General features: G+C 41.8%; 1 protein-coding gene across 1 annotated transcript; it reads right to left on the bottom strand.

Moving 5' to 3' along the window:
* Positions 1–9544: 9544 nt before the first annotated feature.
* On the bottom strand, positions 9545–17990 carry SLC46A3 (solute carrier family 46 member 3). Its single transcript, XM_015424989.1, has 5 exons — positions 17783–17990; positions 14890–15754; positions 12967–13050; positions 10887–11043; positions 9545–10147 (listed from the first exon to the last, which is right to left on the bottom strand). The coding sequence occupies exons 1-5, from the start codon at positions 17972–17974 to the stop codon at positions 10060–10062; spliced, it is 1386 nt and encodes a 461-aa protein (XP_015280475.1). The 5' UTR covers positions 17975–17990; the 3' UTR covers positions 9545–10059.
* Positions 17991–19273: the final 1283 nt, after the last annotated feature.

Genomic DNA, 19273 nt, shown 5'->3' on the forward strand with positions numbered 1-19273 from the left:
CTCTGTTCTTGATGACTTGACATCTTTTAAACGGTGAATAAAATTTTCTATAAATTTTGTGACTTTTCAAAATATTTAATATTTCTGAAGTTACCTCAAGCAGTGTATGTTTCAATTACTATTAGACCTGTTTATTAACAGCTCCATTTTATGGTCCTGCTACAGTGTATACCATTAGCCCAGAGTATATTGACATAACATTTTGGGATCCTGTATACCTACAGCAGCTAAGATATAAACACAAGTGCAGTACTCAAAGAGCTAACTTAGTAACAATGGGGCAGGAGATAATGGTCACTCTTACAGATGCCCTGGAAAATAAGAATATACTCGGCATTGACAACTTGCTTAAATGCTCATCAGCTGTGTGTGGATTGCACCAGTCATGCATAGCACTGTCATAAAGCACTGAGACACTTCTGTTCAAGGAATAGGCCACAGTGCCTCTCTTTGTTTTGGCTGCTATAGCTTAATGTTTAGGAAGCTAGCTAGTAGATCCAAACAGCATTTGTTTCAGTCTGTTCAGTGCACCACCCACATAAGAACATAAGAGACGCCAATGTTGGATCAGGCCAAAGGCCCATCCAGACCAACACTCTGTCACACATTGGCCAAAAATACCAGGTGCCATCAGGAGGTCAGCAATGCCAAAGCAGCAGGCATTTACAAAACAGAAACCATTGTTTAGCATGGGGTCATCGGAGGAAAAAGAACTAGAACCATATATACAAAGAAAGAATGGGCACTTTCTGTCCTCATGCTGTGTATTTTGGGGGAAGATGGGGATGTGGGATTCAGCCCTGCACTTGTAAAAGATAACCCCCCCTTCCAGTTAAAGCCATGGTGGTTATTTCCTATTTAAATTATAAAGCATTTTTAGGGGCTTCATCAATTGAGTAGATGACACGAAAGCATAGGAGAAGAGCCAGTTTGGTGGTTAAGCGGTGGACTCTAATCTGGAGAACTGGGTTTATTCCCACTCCACATGCAGCTGGGTGACCTTGGGTCAGTCACAGTTCTCTCAGAGCTGTTCTCTCAGCCCCACCTACTTCACAGGATGTCTGTTGTGGCAAGAGGACGGGAAGGAGATTGTAAGCCACGCCGAGACTCCAAGTGAAGGGCAGGGAATAAATCCAAACCTCCTCCTCCTCCTCCTAGTGGGGGCTGGGGCTGTGGTAGAGCATCTGCTTGGTATGCAGAAGGTCCCAGGTGCAACCCTTGGCATCTCCAGCTAACAGCGACCAGGTCATAGGTGATGAGAGAGACTGCTAGCTGAGACCTTGGAGAGCCACTGAGCAGACCATACTGACGAAGGGTCTAGCTCAGTATAAGGCAGCTTCATGTGTAGTATTGGACCTAGACTTCTTCAGTTCATGACTACGTACAGTAGCAGTGCTTGAACTTGGTAGTGTTGGAAGCACAGGCGCTCTGTATGAGTCTCGGTTGGGAAGCAGTTGTAGAGAGCCATCTATCCATGGACCAGCCGAGGCTTATAAACGGTCAGTGACTGATCTTGATCAAGTAGTCTGATTCATTCATTCATGTGCCAGGACATTTTTCATTCTGTCTGGCTCCTTTGTCCAGCTACGTCCGCCCACCTGTAGTCATTGGTATCTGCATCATTTGCCTTTAATTTGGGGTGTGTGCATGCACAAGGGGTCCCTTTGTATAGCATGTCTGTTTTCCAGTAGGAGCAGTGAGGTAATCATGTGCTGTATGCTAAGTGTTACCACTGTCTTGCTAGTAGATCTGAGTGCCTATTTAAGAATAACGACGGCTTTGTACTTTCTTAGCATTTATTTAAAACATTTCTTAGCTGCCTTTCTACCTTGCAGAACTCATGGTTGCTTACAATGTAAATAGAACAATTATTTTTAAAAATACATAATACACAGCCCTAAAAAACATCTTCAACTGTCTCCTAAAGGTCAACTGAGGGGACCAGCTGTACCTTCCTGGGGAGGATGTTCTGTAATCATGGGGCTGCTGTCAAAAAGGCCCTGTCTTGTTTACCCAGCATACAAATTTCTTTGGTCAATGGGACAGTCAGGACTAGGTCCACTTCTCATTATCTTAATTCCCAGGCAGAAATGTATGCAAGGCAATATTCTTTCATATATCTTGGTCCCAAGCCACATGGGGCTTTAAAGGACAAAGTCAATACCTTGAATTGGGCTTGGGGGTGAGTTGGTTGTGTGATTGCTGTAGTATTAGGGTTGCATGCTCCCAAAAGTTGGCCCCAAACAGCAGTCTAGCCACAGCATTGTACACTAACTTCAGTTTCTGCTCACTCATCAAGGGTAGCCACAAGTAGAGCACATTGCAATAGTCCATTCTAGATGTAAGTACAGCATAGATCACTGGCTAGATCTGACTGAACCAGTAATGGGTGCAGCTGATTCACCAGCCACAGTTGGGCAAAAGCAGGCTGAACCACAGCAGCTGCCTGGTTTCCGAAGTACTACTCATGTAGAGAGAGGTTCATGAATTACAGTTGCATATAAAAGGGGCTGCGGTGGCTCAGAGGTTAAGACGCTGAGCCACAGACCAGAAGGTCAGTAGCTCGGCAGTTCGAGACCCTAGTGCTGCATGACAGCTACCGTCTCTGGCCCCAGCTCCTGCCAACCTAGTAGTTCGAAAGCAAGAAATTGCAAGTAGATAAATGGTTACCACTTAGGTGGGAAGGTAGCAGCATTCTATGCACCTCGGCATTTAGTCATGCTGGCCACATGACCATGGAAAAGTCTTCGGACAGCACTGGCTCTTTGGCTTGGAAACGGAGATGAGCACTGCCCCCTAGAGTTGGATTCGACTTATGCAAACGCTTACTAAGTCTATTACCCAGATTTGATGCTGTGGAAGCCTTGCCATGGTTTAATTCTTCCCTTGCATCTGGAGATTATCCTTATCCAGTTGTACCAATCTCATGGGTGCTAAGCCTGCAACAACTCACTTTGCCTAAGTTCACAGAGTCAGCATTGCTGTTAGATGGCCATCTAGCCTGTTTGAAAACCTCACAAGGAGGAGAGCCCACCACCTCCTGAGGAAGCCCATTCCACTGAGGAACCACTCTGTCAGGAAGTTCTTCCTAATGTTTAGCCAAAAACGTCTGATTTAATTTCAACCCGTTGGTTCTGGTCCAACCTTCTGGGGCAACAGGAAACAACTCTGCGCCATTCTCTATATGACAACCCTTCAAGTACTTGAAGATGGTTATCATATCACCCCCTCAGTCGTCTCCTCTCCAGGCTAAACATACCCAGCTCCTTCAACCTTTCCTCATGGACTTGGTCTCCAGATCCCTCACCATCTTCATTGCCCTCCTCTGGACACATTCCAGCTTGTCTATATCCTTCTTAAATTGTGGTGCCCAAAACTGAACACAATACTCTAGGTGAAGTCTAACCAGGGCACAGTAAAGTGATACCATCACTTCACATTATCTGTACTTCTGTTGAACTGTACTTCTGTTGATACAGCCCAAAATGGCATTTGCCTTTATAGCGACTGCATCTAGTATTATCTGTACATTTAATAAGCATTCCCTCTATTTCTGCATCAAAATAGTTGATAAAAATGTTGAACAAAACAGGTCCCAGGACAGATCCTTGAGGCACACTTGTCTCTCCTCTCCAAGAGGATGAGGAACCATTCACAAGCACTCTTTGGGTGCGAACTGTCAACCAGTTATAGATTCACCTAACAGTCATAGGATCCAAACCACATTTTACCAATTTGTCAACAAGAATATTATGTGGAACCTCATCAAAAGCCTTACTGAAATCAAGATAAACTATGTCGACAGTATTCCCCTGATCCAGCAAGGTAGTAACCATGTGACTCAGCTAAGGGCCAGGAAGAAGGAGCAACACAAACTTCCCTGAGGAAGGAGTTCCATAACTTTGAACTACACCTGAGTAAGTCCTCAGTAAGTTCCTACTGCACTGTATGCAATAAGGTTCATCTGGGAGATGCTTGTTGTATCCTCGCTCCAGATCATTTAAGACTTTAAAGGTTTTCAAATGTGGGCTGGAAACCAACTAGAAGCGAGTGATGGTACTGCAAAACTGCCATCATATAATTTGGCAGTTGCATTTTGAACCAGATGTACCTTCTAAAGAAAGCATGTTGCAGTAATTTGATCCACATGGTGCCAGGACATGATTTACCAAACTTTTTTTTTTCCATCTAGGGAAGGACATCACTCTAGAACCAGTTTAAGCTGGTGAAAAAATCTAAATGCATGCTTAAACTGTGAACCTGAGTCTTGTCGTATTGTTTGGGTTCCCAAGTCTTGACATCTAGGCCCACGTCTGCTTATGTTCAAGCATACCATGGGACCATTCTTAAGAAAGAGGGCAACCTCATTCAACATCAGTTGGACTCCTACTGCCAGATTAGATGTATTTTCAAATCTCAACTTTATTCACGTTACTGCTAATTTTAAGTATCAGATCAGGATCTTAACTGCTACCCCCAAAGTTGATCGGAGTAGGTATCATCTGCATATTGATAATACTGTAGCTCAAATATCCAGATTATTTTGCCCAGTGATTTGCCCATGACTGATGGTAGCCATCAACCCCAATTGTTTATCTATGAACCCTCATAAATTCCCAGTGTTTGCTTTTCATGGATCACAGGAGGTTTGCCAGGAGGGGAAGACAGAAAAGATGCACTTCTGTGCATGCTCTTACTCATAGAATCCAACCCTATATATTTCAGTTGACTTTACAGATTACCTATTCTGGGATAAACTATTTGTACTCATAGAATCCAACCCTATATATTTCAGTTGACTTTACAGATTACCTGTTCTGGGATAAACTATTTGTACATTTCCCCAACAACCGTGAATAAACTTTTTTTTAGAACAGAAACCAAAGTAATCTTATAAACCTGTTTTATTTCCCAATTTTTAATCCATACAAAAAAACACACTCAAAATTGCTACACATCTGTACAAGATCGCGAATACATATGGAAATTTAGTTTTATGGCTCTTATAAGCAGCCAGTTTTTGAACATGCCAATTTCCACTTTGATTATTTAAAAAATAGCTTCCCTTTCCCCAGAAACAGTAATTCAAATGGTGCAGGGAAAAGTAGGATTCCCTCTTAGAATTCTCATCAAACTACAGTTCCCAAGATTTTTTGGGAAAAGAAAGAGTTAAAAGTGCATATAAAACCTACCAGCTTTCCCCCAGGTGATTGAGGGGCCTCTTTTGACCAACAAAAAGACTATGCCAGGGAGCACAGAACTCATGTGAACAAAAGAAGCTACGCAAGACAGCAATTGTAAAGGGAATCAGGTAAGATTGAGTGGAAAGGCTATTAGGATCAAATATTTGCTGTGTAGATACATCCTTGATAACTTCTGGCCTTTTTGTCTTTGATAACTTCTGGCTTTGTTTTCACAAACAATAATAATATGCCAATACTCACTATATGTTATTAGTGGGAGACATGCAATGTTTCCTCTCATCCACATGATAAATTGTGTAAACTTTTGACTTTGAATGGAGATCCATTGGTAGACCTAGGCTTTTTCTGATGCACTGGCCAAGGGCAACAGAACAACCTCAGCAAGGGAAGGACAGGAAAAGACAAAGGAGGGCTTAGGTCTTGCTCAGTGAATCATTATTGCTTCCCCCCCCCCCCAAGCCACTATTAGCTTTGACAAAGCAGCTTTGCCCGAAGTAATTACTGCCAAAAGAGATTACTTGGCCTGTCTTAGCCACAACAGTCAGATCAGGCTTGGTTGCAGTATAAATCTAGCAATTCTGTGGACTAGTGGGGAAATAGCCTCCTTCCCAACAAAAAAAGTGAGATCCCCCTCCCACAAGTTTTCCATATTGTCACAGTGGTAGGAGGGATCTCTCACTTCATGCTGAGTGGTGGAGAGAATCTGCTCTAAAGTTCTCACGCAGAGGTCTCTGCAGAAAGAAGGTGATCACTTCACCCCCACATATTGGAGATACTCAGCGACAGAGAAGAAATAGCTGCTCCAAAGCCTGCTGAGAAGCCTTATGAGAGTGTCAGTCTGTACTGTGGGGAGGGATTGGGTCATTGGCAACCATGCATAATGGATGGCTACTAACACTGCAATCTTAAAAAGCATTGCAGATCTAAGTCGATTGAAGGCTTCCAAAGATGCAGCTCTGCTGAGTTGTGCACTTCAATGAGCCATTTGTTTAGGACTGCACTGTAATTCTTCCTATATATTGCTTCCCATCTGAACACTGGAACATTTACTGTTTTGTGTAGTTCTGATGGTGTAGCTAGGTATAGGTATTTAACCTATACAGACTTGAAAAGCCAGGAGGCATCTATTCACAGCAAGCATCCTGACATAACACCACTTGTTCATTTTGGGAGCTTCTGGCCTCCTGTCTCAAGCATCACCTAATAACGTTTAGACCAGAGGGATGAGGTGCCAGCATTTGCCAACAGCAGGTATGGATAACTCTCTTTCTCCTGGATTTTTGTTGACAATAGGCACTGTGAACATCCATGCACCATTTTAATTTTTGATCTTGTCTTTGGTGTGGTTCTAACAAGAAGGGGAATTGAGGGAAGACAGTTGCCAGCTTGAAACATCTAGGCTGAGTGGTTTTCCCTCTCTTGCTACCAGTATTTACAGCTAGGGGCACAAATGAGGATGCAATAAGTTTGACTTAGCACAAATTGTTACCACAGTCTTTTTCTTTGTGTTTCCACTTGTGCAAGAGGTCTACAACAGGAGGAAATTTAGTACTGGCACCAACCCAGTACGTTCTTGTGTACATGAAATTTTCTACTTGCATGGCCAAACAAATGTGTGAATCATCATCAGGAATATGGTAAGCAATGAAGTCAGTAATCACACACTTTGTTTTCCAGCTATCATTACTATATCCACAGCTGCATCCACACATCATTGGATACTGTATTATTGTTGCACTGTATCAACCATTTGCAACTGGTTTATCTGGTATGGACGAGTCAATCCAGTTGCGAATGACCACTGAAGTGCAACCATAGTGCAATATCCAGTGTTGTCTGGATGCAGCTGTCCCTGGTATTGCAACCAAAGGACCAGGATAAGACACCTTGCACAGACAGCGCACTGGTTGATGCCACCTGCAGTCCGTAATCACATTATAACTACCAGGCAGGATGCAAAAGTGCAAATATGCACCAGTGGATTGGTGCTGTTACCAAGGAACTTGGAACTCTCATAAAAGCATCAGCATGATGGACCCGGCTGCTTGCTGATACTGCAAAGCAATAATGTACTCACAATGGCAAGACAGGAAACAGCCACCTACACATTAGCTGCAGATATGAGGAACACACCAGGTGCTGCTACCAACATTTCTTCTGTAGGGGCAGAAGGCACTATTTAATGGCATCCCCTGACCTGTACAATACAGAATGGTAACTCGGAGCCTATAAAAAGGTAACAGACGCTGTTTCATAATCTCCATGCCCAGTATTAAGTTGTTTTAGGGGCCGTGGGATTGCCCCCACCGTTAAGTTGATAAACAATGCCTGCCTCCCAGCTGCACTGAAAAAAAAAATGACTAGCATATTGGCAGAGTGCTTTGAAGATTAAAAGTGCTATGCAAGTACAAAAATTACACTTTACAGCACATTAACTGCAAACTAATTAGCTGCACAGTTTTGGTTTTGTCACATGAGCTCCAAAGAGTTGTAAAAGAAATGAGAAAGATTCTCCATTCCAGATGGAGAAAAATAGTATGCACTCAAGAGCAAAAACATTTAAATACTTATCATTTTGAAAAAGTATAACATTCACACCTGAGAGGTATTGCTTACCACATGGCAACCTTAGAAGCAGCAGCAACATACAGTAGATTTGCTTCTGAATTGTGCTTTTCATTACCAATCAACCCCCACCCCACACACAATGTACCTGCAATAACATCCAGAAAATAGAAACCAGTATCTAAAACAGAAGTGAGCACACTTCAGCCCATTCATTTCATTGGACTTAAGCAAGCTTCATGCTGTGTCAGGCTGTGGCCAGAATGTGTCAGTAGTTTCTGCTCTGTAAACCACCCATTTTGCAGCAGAGCCCTGTCAGGTATGAAGTGCTGTCACAAGAGCTAGGGGCCCTTCGGTTATCTTCTGCGTCATTTGATCTCACAGATCAAAAACGGTCAATACAATACTACCCTGGAATTTAATAAATCAATTCTAGAACAATACATAAGTGCAAGTCAAAAGTTGTTGCAAGTTTCTCAGATGATGAATATTTCTTAAAGTGCAGTTCCCTTCAACTATAGTGGCAGAGGCTTTTTACTTATACAAAATTGACAATGAAGTGAGTGCAGCTGGATGATCTTGGCTGACTATACTGATATGATTTTTGAGCTCTTTATGCCTTTGGTGGATTTGTTATGCTGATGGGTATGTTGAAATCTGTTTGACTTTGAAGATTATGTATTGAAATGGGTGAGGAGCTGGCACCCCCATCGCTGAACTGGAATTTTGCAGTTCTTTACCCGTTGGACTGGATTGGAGTTTTCTGGTATTGGAGTTTATCTGGTACTGACTGGATTGGAGTTTCTCACTCATTGACCTGGATGGAGTTCCACACCAGTTGAGTTATAATAAGGTTCGGACTCTGGAAAAAGCTCTACACTGTTTAAAGGTCTTGTATTTTAGAATGATAAGGCATTGATAAAGTCTGACAAAGGCTTCCATTCATTTATGGTAAGTGAATGTGGATAATGTCCAAAAAGTTTGGTTCTTAAAAATTTCCTATATCGGTTGAATTTTATCCGCATTAAATGATAATTTTTGTGTAGTGGTAGCTTAATTGTTAGAGCTCAGGATTTTAAGCACAATTCTTGTTATTATATCAGTGACTTATGGATCCACATACTTGGTACACTTGTTCACAGTTTAGGTGTGGTTTCACCACAGTTTTTCTTTTCTAGCATGATATTACATCATCTTCAAGTGGATTCACACATGATGAATTGCTCTTGAGGGTGGGTTCAACATGGATCCAAACCACAAACAAACAGATTCAGCAAACAGTGGGGTGAAACCAGGTACACCAACTCATTGTCTCAGTTTGTATCCCACCATTCATATCTGATGCACTATTATTAGATGTAAGGTCATCCTGTATGGACGTCAGCAGATTAAAGCTTCAGAGGGTAGCCATGTTGGTCTAAGTAGAAAAGCTAGAATGCAGTCCAGTAGCGCCTTAGAGACCAACAAGTTCTTAAAGTAACAAGGTTTGAGTCCAGTGGCACCTTTTAGACCAACAAAGTTCTATTCTAGGTATCAGCTTTCATGCACATGCACACTTCTTCAGATACGAAGGCATGGAAAGGAGCTTTGACTCTCAAAAGCTTATATCCTGAAAAATTTATTGTTCTCTAATACACTATTGGACTCCATTCTAGCTGTTCAGCAGATTACAGTTATTGTGAAAATCCACCTTCATTTTAGAACTGAAACCCTTTCAAATGAATATATGTTTTAAAATTCTTTAAAACAATTAAAAACTTGTTACAAATCCCCCCTTTTTAAAAAAATCCTCAATGCTAATTAATTTGCATTGGCAATATCAAGGATTCATTAACCTAACTTTGTACATGAAGACATGGCCCCCTGAGCCCAGAACACTAGCCATTTTATGTAACAAACTCAAGACGTTTCTCTCCCAATTTCTTGTAGATTTGTCCTTTTCTCTCTGCTGAAACACCTTATTTTTTCATCACTAAGCATGCCAGTATTTGCAACATTAACAGCTTGTTCCTATGTATTGCCATACCAAAGTAGGAAGGACTTCACGTTCTCTCTGATAATGGCCTGCTGCCTTTTTGACAGCAAAACCAGGCCCTATGTGACTCCGCCTTCTGCCCCTTTGCACAGCATCCTATGGGTCACCTAGTACAGCAGCAACTCTTTGGTTCATGAAGAGCTCCAGCAATGGAGGCATCAGATCCCAGTTCGGCTGTGACAACACAACTGACCCACTGGGGCTCAAGCAGGTAAGAGGTAACAGGTAAGGCTAGCCATTGAGCAAATTCTCCTCTCAGCTGTCGGCCTCCTCCCCAGCAGGCTCTTCTTCATGTACAAGTGGCACATACTCCTGTTGATGCCCAGTGGCACACACAAGCCAGCTAGGAGAAAAGAGACATGAGAGGTTTTAGAGGAGATGACACACCGTACTTTCACTAAGTCACCACCAACTATATAAACCAGAAGGTTTCTGTGCACAGGGGGAAGTTATGGAGATGAGCATGGGATCTGCTATATCACTTGCTCCTCCCTGCCATGTGGAGCTCAGAAATTATCTGCTATGAAAGCCGAAACTGATTATGGTTTGATCTCTGCCTTTCAAATAAGGTACTAAAATGTGTGGAAGCCAGTTTAGAGGGCGGAGAGCAACGACCGTTTGTAGCTCAGATGCCAACAATAAATTCTGAGTTGCTAAAAGCAGAAATGGTTCATGAGTAGGGGAGGGGTAGAGGCTATGAGTCAGAGGATCCCCCTGGCTCATTCAACCTATTTTAATAAAGTGGTGACATTGTCTTCTCTTTGAAATGTGGACAGTTTAATTACACTGATCATAGAAACACAGCATTCATTATACCAGCTGCAGATTAAGGGCAATGATAGATGTGACATTCCAATAGCAGACAGTCAGTCTGAAAGGGTGTTAATACCACCCCAAACATCCTTATACTTACCCAGTTTAAAGCCAAACTATGGGTCAGATACTACAGGTTCATTATGGTTATAGCACTTTTAAAGAAGCCCTGGTATCTCCAAAATATGTCAAGAGCATCGCTGACCAATTCCTGCCTCAATCCGTATTTCAAAAATGCTTTGGGGAGGGGATTCATGGTCAATACTCACCTCATAGTGCCTAAAGGAATTATACAGAGACCAGCTGATAAGAGGAAACTGAAGCCTGGAAACCAAGCTACAGTCACTGCATAGATGCTATTAAAAGCAGCGAGCGAGATGGTACCGATCACAACCTCTAAACACGCAATGCAAGCAAAGAGAGCACCTGTCAAAAACACAACACAGAAAGTTTCAAGAGAATCTCCAAATGTTCTGCAGCAATACTAGGGCAAAATCTCTACAATGATAATCTACATTGATTTGTTTAAAACATGTAAACCTCATCTTTCCACCAAAACCCCCACAACACCATAGGATCTAAGGTGTCTTACAAAATTTGTTTTTAAAGTTGCATTCAAAAAGACAAACACTGATGAGCAACAACATAGATTTTCCTAAAAGGGGCAAGTCAGTGTCTCCAAAAGATTGGTACAAAGAAAATAAAAATCATTTCACAAGTATCCCTGGTGTTTAGCACACTGAACTAACAGCTAGTATTCCCAATCTCCAGGTGGTGGCTGGAGATTTTTCACTATTACAACTGATCTTCAGGTGAGAGATCAGTTCACCTGGAGAAAATGGCCGCTCTGGAAGGTACACTCTATGGCATTATAGCCTCCCCTCCTCAAACCCCACCCTCCTCAGGCTCCACCCCCAAATCTCCAGGTATTTCCCAGTCTGTAGCTGGCAACCCAATCTATGGCATTTAGGGTTGCCAGATCCCCCCTGGCCACCAGTGGAGGATGGGGGTAGGGTTGTCAGATCCAGGTTGGGAAACTGGCATAAATAGTGGCATAGACATAAATAGTCCCATAGACATTCAAGGGCACTTTTTAGTGTCACATCTGAAAAAAAAAATGAAGAATGTGTAACTTGAAAGCCTGCTCTATATATTTAGCTTTAGGATATAGTCTGAGTTGTACAATATTTTCTATTCATTACGTGTCACCCTAAAATAAATCAGTGGCTATTAGCCACAAGGTCTAGATAGGGGCTCTGGGGCAAGTGATGCTCTGTCATCTTGGTGCTTGGGGGGGGCAACAGTGGGAGGGCTTCTAATGTCCTGGCCCCACTGGTGGACCTCCTGATGGCACTGGTATTTCTGGCCACTGTGTGACACAGAGTGTTGGACTGGATGGGCCTTTGGCCTGATCCAACATTGGCGTCTCTCATGTTCTTAACTGCTAGAAGTTTCAAGTGGAAGAAGGAGGAGGAGGAGTTGGATTTGGTGTAGTGGTTAAGTTCACAGACTCTAATCTAGGAGAACCGGGTTTGATTCCCCACTCCTCCACATGCAGCTGCTGGATGACCTTGGGCAAGCCATAGTTGTCAGAGCTGTTCTCTCAAGGACAGTTCTCTCAGAGCTCTCTCAGTCCCACCTACCTCACAGTGCATCTGTTGTGGGGAGGGGAGGGGAAGGGAGTTTGTAAGCTGCTCTGAGACTCCAAGTGAAGGACGGGGTATAAATCCAGTCTCCTCTTCTCTTCTTCTAAAGGGGGCTGGGCTAGTCTGTTTGATGATGTCTCTGTGAATGAGACGGGACCTGAAGTGTGAAATGAGACAAGGGTGGCGAATGTGATATCCTGACCTTCTTGTTTCCCAGAACCTGAGAGAGAAAGGTTGCTAAGGGTGGTAGGCACTCTATGTGAGTGGAGAAGGGATCATCACAAGGCCTAACTATAGTCTGAATAAAATGACAAACCTTGGCTTGTGATCTGCTGGAAAACCAGAATGAGAAAACATGGTCCGAAGTGGGTTCCAAACCATGGCTGATGCTCAGTTTGGTTTTGGTGTGATATCTGAACTGACAAGTTATAGGTAATGCTGTTGCTTCACCTCTGGAAGCCACTGAGAGGTGGGGCAACTGAACAGACAGAAAATGAAAGCAAGACAAGCAGCTCTTAACCAGGGCTTGGAGCCTCAAACCATGGTTTGAGTTCTAAACCAGTTAGTACAAAGCTTAGTTTTCACGTACATTGAGTCTGTATGTTACTGGTAGGTAAATAAAATTGAAGTAATTCACCTAATATTTCCCAGGATTTTAAAATTTTATCCCAGAACAATCATGACTGCTTCTTCAATAACTCACCTTGTTCACTAGGAAGAACCACCTTTGAGAGCATGGATCGAAACACTGGAAGAGGCATAAAAGCCAGCAGAGATGGCACACGCACTGCAAAAGTCACGATCAGTCATGAGACAGTAATATTAAACAAGCCAAGAAGCAAAACAGTCATCATAAGACACATATCATTTGTTTCAAGGGCCCCAGGGAACGGCAGCCAAGATATCTAGATACATAATAATCTAGTATCACAGTGGTGAAACATTCAGCAACAACTGTAACTGTGTGTTTTATTAGGACCAACCAAAAACATTGCAACACAGTGAGCAAGTTTTGTCCTTCCGTAGAACTTTTCATCAGGCTGGATGTTCAGTGGATAAAACTGGAATAAATAAAAAAAAGTGGGAGAGAAAATATGTTTTCGGACATGATGGAGAAGCCCTTAGCCTGACATCTATTGAGTCTTAAAATGTAGGGGGTGTTACGGACTTACTGGATTAGGTAGTGTTTGTTGCAAAAGAGGTTCTTGTAGCCTTTATTGTATCTTGGAATCTGTATGCACCCAACGACCAACTAATCTAATTTAGTCTCTTAATTCAGACTCTACAAACTGCCGACTACTGAATACCCAGCCTGATTAATCCTTCTTCAGAAGCCTTGCTCACTGTTTTGTGCTTATTTAGGCTGGTCCTAATAAAAGGAGTTACACAATGGTTAGCTCTGGTTCTGGGCCACCAAGGGATTCAATATAGAGAGCTAAATGCATTGTATTTGTACATAGTCAGGAACTTTGGATAATGGAATGAACCACATATTAAATTTTATATGCTCTCTTCCAGATGGAGATGTGATGGAGCATTACTGCATCTATACATTTCTCCTTTGGTGGGTATACATTCCTCTCCTCTTATACACTAAGGCACTTTTTACACACAACAGCATTAAAAGAAGGAAATTATGTGCTGTTAACTCCACTCAGTATTTTGTACTTACATTTTAAATATGGTACAGTTTTCAATCTGGATTTTATAAAATTTCCTTCTGCTCTTTAGTAAAAAGCACTGATACGGGTGTAACTAGGGTGAGCCAATAAGGTCATCCAAGTTAGGTATGTTTCAGATAAGATTGAAAAATGGGCAGCAATAATATAATAAAAGGAAAATTATTTTAATGTATGGAATGGTCTCTTACTCAGAGAGGGTAGCAGGCTGGGCAGAAAATTGCCATTGCAGCTTTACATTTTGCCCTCTGCATGTAGCTTAATTTTAAGTTTAAATATGGAGCACTGTTGAAGAAGGAACACAAGAAAGAAAAAATGTGAGACTGGACACAGCAGCAGCTGGCAGTATACTTTATGCTTTGTTATGTTTCTGTTTTGCAGAGCTACTTCCAAGTGAGAGCAAGTGATTCCTTGTAATTTCAGCCCCAATTTCATTGAAGGTCTACAGCAAATGTTACGAGAGCAAGTGATTCCTTGGAATTTCAGCCCCAATTTCATTGAGGTAAAGGTAAAGGTTTCCCTTGCTTGAAAGCCAGTCGAATCCGACTCTAGGGTTGCGGTGCTCATCTCCGTTTCCAAGCCGAAGAGCCAGCGCTGTCCAAAGACGTTTCCGTGGTCATGTGGCCGGCATGACTAAACACCAAGGCGCACGGAACGCTGTTATGCTTTGTTATGTTTCTGTTTTGCAGAGCTACTTCCAAGTGAGAGCAAGTGATTCCTTGTAATTTCAGCCCCAATTTCATTGAAGGTCTACAGCAAATGTTAATTTGCCCTGATGCTGGTTCCTCCTTGGATACAGGAGGCAGGGACAGAAAACAGGAAGTAGCACTGAATTGGAGGCCTGTCCCAGGCATGGCAATCACAAGCACAGCAGTTTTATATTCATCCATAACTGCAGCTCTCTTCACCCTAATTTCTGCATTTCACTGGCCTGGTTCTCAACTCACCTAGGAGCATGAGCAATGTAGTGTTGGCAAAGGCAGCCATGATAATTCCGCCAAGGTATGAGAAAATCCCAATGAAAACCAGGTAGATGTCTTTCAGCCTTCGAGAAAGTACAACTATTCCTAGAAAACTGGTCAAAGAGATTGCAGTGGATGCTGCAGATCCGTATCCTATGTAGATTTCATTCCAGCAGAGCGGGTCATTCAGTTCATAAAGGGTAAACTGAGACATCCCACCAAACACCGTGAACAAATAAGCCATAAATGTACACAACAGCAAGATGATCAAAGTTTGCTTCCTAAAAGAAGAGGATTTAAAAAGTGCGTGCACTCCAGAAAAGGTTTTTTTAAGGCCTTCCATCAGAGATTGTTGCTGGACTTCAGATACATGTACCGTATCATCCAAAAAACATGTCACATAAAAAATGTTAACCATGTCAATCAGTGAAACAGTCACAAATGTCCATGTAAAGCCTATTCCTTTCAAAATGAATCCTGAAGACAGTCCTCCCAATCCAGAGACCAATCCATAGATTAAGTCGACCACTGCTATCCGGATTGTTTTCTGTTTGTGATTCTCACAGAGATCAACTATGAAAGAAAAGGAGCCCCCGAGGAAGGTCGCCATACCCCCAAAGAGCCCACTTATAAAGGCCAACGCGTACAGAAAAGGGAGGGGGAGAGAGTAATAGGACATGGCACTGAGGAAGATGCCGCTTACAAGACTCCCCACCAGAGGAAGAACTAGTGAGATTTTGCGTCCATAGCGATCCCCATTGGCTACAAGAACAAAGGCTACCAAAATGTTGAGAACAGCATTACTTAAATCCATTTTCATGGCAAAGAGGGAGGCTTTTTCTTGGACTTCCTGAAAGAGGAAAAAATAAACAGAATTAAGATCAAGTATGGAGGGGGGAACATTAAAAATAGTTCTGTATTTGCTTTCTCTCTCACTTGAACATTTGCAGTCCCCCACTCCCAAATTATGATTTAGAAAATTGTTATCCTGTGTTTATGAAAAAGGTGCTCAAGATCATGACAAATAATAGTAATACAAAATATTTTTAAGCCATGCAGAAGAAATCTAGCAAAAAAATTAAATGCAACAACCCATGAATAAACAATATTCAAAATATTGTAGACTACATGTGATTTAAAGCTAAGGAAACATGATGGACATCACTTGGCATCTAAAAGATGTTAACTTAGGTGGCCAGGGGGATGAAGTCCTGTAACTGAAACCCCCCCCCCCAAAAAAAACCACAAACTTTCTTTGCTGCTATGATAGCCCTGTCCACCTACCTCCTTCAGAGGCCAGATTTTCCCTCTGTTTTTCTCTCCCTTTCAGACTGAGCAGTCCTAGTGGTCTGTTTTCTTCTTTCCTGAAGAACTTTGGTTGTCCCACCCTGTCTCAGATTGATAGTTTACTGCTGGCTCAAACCCAGGAACTTGAGGGAAGGGTCAAGATTGCCCTTTAACTTAAACCACTGAAAATGGCACTTGAGACATTTTGAAATTCAAAATTAACAAAATATATTATTCAACATAAAGGGGAAAGGTCAGGTGATATCAGGGTTGAAATTTCTGAGGTAACTCAATATAGATAACTCTGAGGTAAAACCAGTATATGTACAGACATTAACTCTCACGTTTCAGGCTAATGAGAGCTTCTTAAGCTATTCACAGTTACTTAAATAATGTGGGTTCAGCAAACTATTTAACATATCTTGAAGTAAAAGGGTTTAGAAAAGCCTTCACTCTGGCGAGATGCTCTGCCATCCCTTATGCTGTACTTGAAGGAAAATACAAGAATATTCCTTTCATAGAAAAGCTTTGTACTTGTCCATTAAGGGAGGCTGAGACTACAGAGCACATGTTTTTTAGATGCCCGTTTCTTTGGCCCAAATGAGAATCTTCGCCTAACTTCCCAAACTTTTTTGCTAACTTTCCCTCAGTTCTCCATCTGTGTTAAACTGCTCTCAGCTAAGGCTGGAATCAGACTCAGCTCAGTCAAGGGAGAAATCTGACTGACTCTCTCCTCAGCATGCAGCTGTCAAGTCTTTCTCTGCTCAGCTGATTCTAACCAATCAGATTGCTTGGAGCAGCCTGTCACTCAAGGCCCTCTGTTTCTGCAAATAATTAACCCTTCACAGTCCTTCAACTGTTTGTACAGCACTTTTAAGCTTTTAAAAAGTGCATGCAGTCCGTCACAGCTGCTCTTTAACTTCACAAGGGAATTCAAAGAAGGGCCTCAGATAGAGAACTTCCTGGCCAACAGCACATACAAAGGTTAGATCACTGGTCTTTCTAATCTCTACTCTGAATGACATATGTTTCTCCAGGATCTTGGGGTATATGCTGCTGAATTTATGATTATAATACTGACAAGAAACTATTTTTGAGGAATTAATCTAAGGTTTTGCTAATCTTCCAAAGCAGCCATTTTCTCCAGGTGAACTGATCTGACATAAATGAACGGAATTGACATGTGCATCATAGCCAATGTGAGCAGTGCTACAGCCACAGTGCATAATTTGCCTCGTCTTCTAACCACATAAGTATATCTTATCCACATTTTTCCATATTTTCTTTATAGTATTTTCTCAGAGTGGACATGATCCAGCCAAAGATAAGCATTTTCAATTGAACTTATGGGAACTTCGATGGGATACTTGAATCTCTTGCCACAATACCTTGTAATGCAATCAAATGCAGTTACTCCAGACTAAGGCTGCTGAAATCAACGGGCTTAGACCAGAGTAACTCCCAGTGCAATCCTAAACAGAATTATCCCTTCCAACGTCATTGGCCGTAGAAGGCTACACCTCTGCTTAAGACTGCACAGTTACATTCTTAATTTTGCTTAGATTGCTCCTGATTTGCAATATCATCTTACCTGTTCCTTCAAGTAAGTTGGATCACTTTGGTTTAGTTCACAGTGAGAAACATTGTCGTCAACTCTGAAGCTGGAGTTGACAGTCTCTTCCCAGATCCTCCGATACACATACTGCTGTGCTGGGGGCAGGTACAAGGAATAGGCAAACATGTACAGGCAAATGACAGGCTCCACTATCAGAGTTTTCTTCATGACTTGAATTTTAGTTTTAATTCTGTTGGTGAAAGAAAACGCAAATCAGAAGAAATTATATATACCTGCATTTCCATAATAGACTACTGACCAAGCAATGCAAAACATGGCAGCTTGGAACTGCTGCACTCTGAATTGCTTTGGATGTTCAGTAGAAGGGAGATGTTGCCAGACATTCCTCAGAGAATGATGGAAGAGCTGATATTGTTTTGGAGTGCTCAGGCATACATCTCTAACATTCACTTTTGAAATGAATTTATCACATAAACCTGCCCATGGACCTGCTTTTCAGGATTAGCTTCTGATTTTTTGCTATCTTCCCAAGTACAAAAGGCATATAAAATTCTTTTAAAGAGAGATCACAAGTAAAGTCACAATACAAGAAGCAACAGACTTGCAGCTAATCGCTTAGTTGATACTGATCCAAATGTGATGTTGGCAGTGGCAAAGTTTTTATCTGTAACCCTGGGTGGTATTAAATGAATTGACTTTTGTAGGCAGTTAATATATATTTGGTAACCAAATTGCTTAATTTTGTGAAATTGTAACTGTAATTGTAATGTACTGTATGTATATATGTTGTATTATACCCTGTCTATTTGCTTATGACTTATGGGTCTATGAGCAATAAAAAAATGAATGGAAAGAAGCAACAGATGCAACACAGAGATTTAGATAGCGCAGACTCTCTTTGAGTTTTCATGATTATACATTGCATGTCTCCAAAATATGCCTATTCCCATTTTCTCTTTAACAGAATACTTCCATAGGCTCTTTTCCAGGATTATGTTGGGTTGAGGGGGAAGGGATCCTTGCTACAATTTTATTTATTTATTGTATTTCTATCCCGCCTTCCCCTGCAAGTGGGCTCAAGGCGGTTTAAAACAGAATAAAACAATTAAAACTTCACAGTGTAATTATGATTAAAACCAATAATTCCCACTAACATATGATTAAAACCAATAATCCCCACTAACATAATCCACAAAATGGCAATTACAGTTTGACAGGAACTTCTACACGAATCCTGCCCATGTGTGCCCAAAATGGACCAGAATGCCAGGCAAGTATGTATAACCATCATCAATAGCATACCTGAATTAGTGGAAGCCCCAAAAACTAAGTGGGGCCTCCCCATTCCCACTTTTGAGAGAGGGAGACAGGAAACATTGTAGCAGGAATAGCTTTGTTAATTTGCAAAACAAAAGCACAGCTTTCAAAGAATAAGAAAACATTAAGACAATCGCAGACCATGGGCTGTGCCACCATCCTTTAACCATCCTGTCTGGAGAAAAGTTC

This window comes from Gekko japonicus, unplaced genomic scaffold (assembly GCF_001447785.1).
Source record: "Gekko japonicus isolate JY-2015 unplaced genomic scaffold, Gekko_japonicus_V1.1 scaffold2052, whole genome shotgun sequence".
Classification (NCBI taxonomy): Eukaryota; Metazoa; Chordata; class Lepidosauria; order Squamata; family Gekkonidae; genus Gekko; species Gekko japonicus.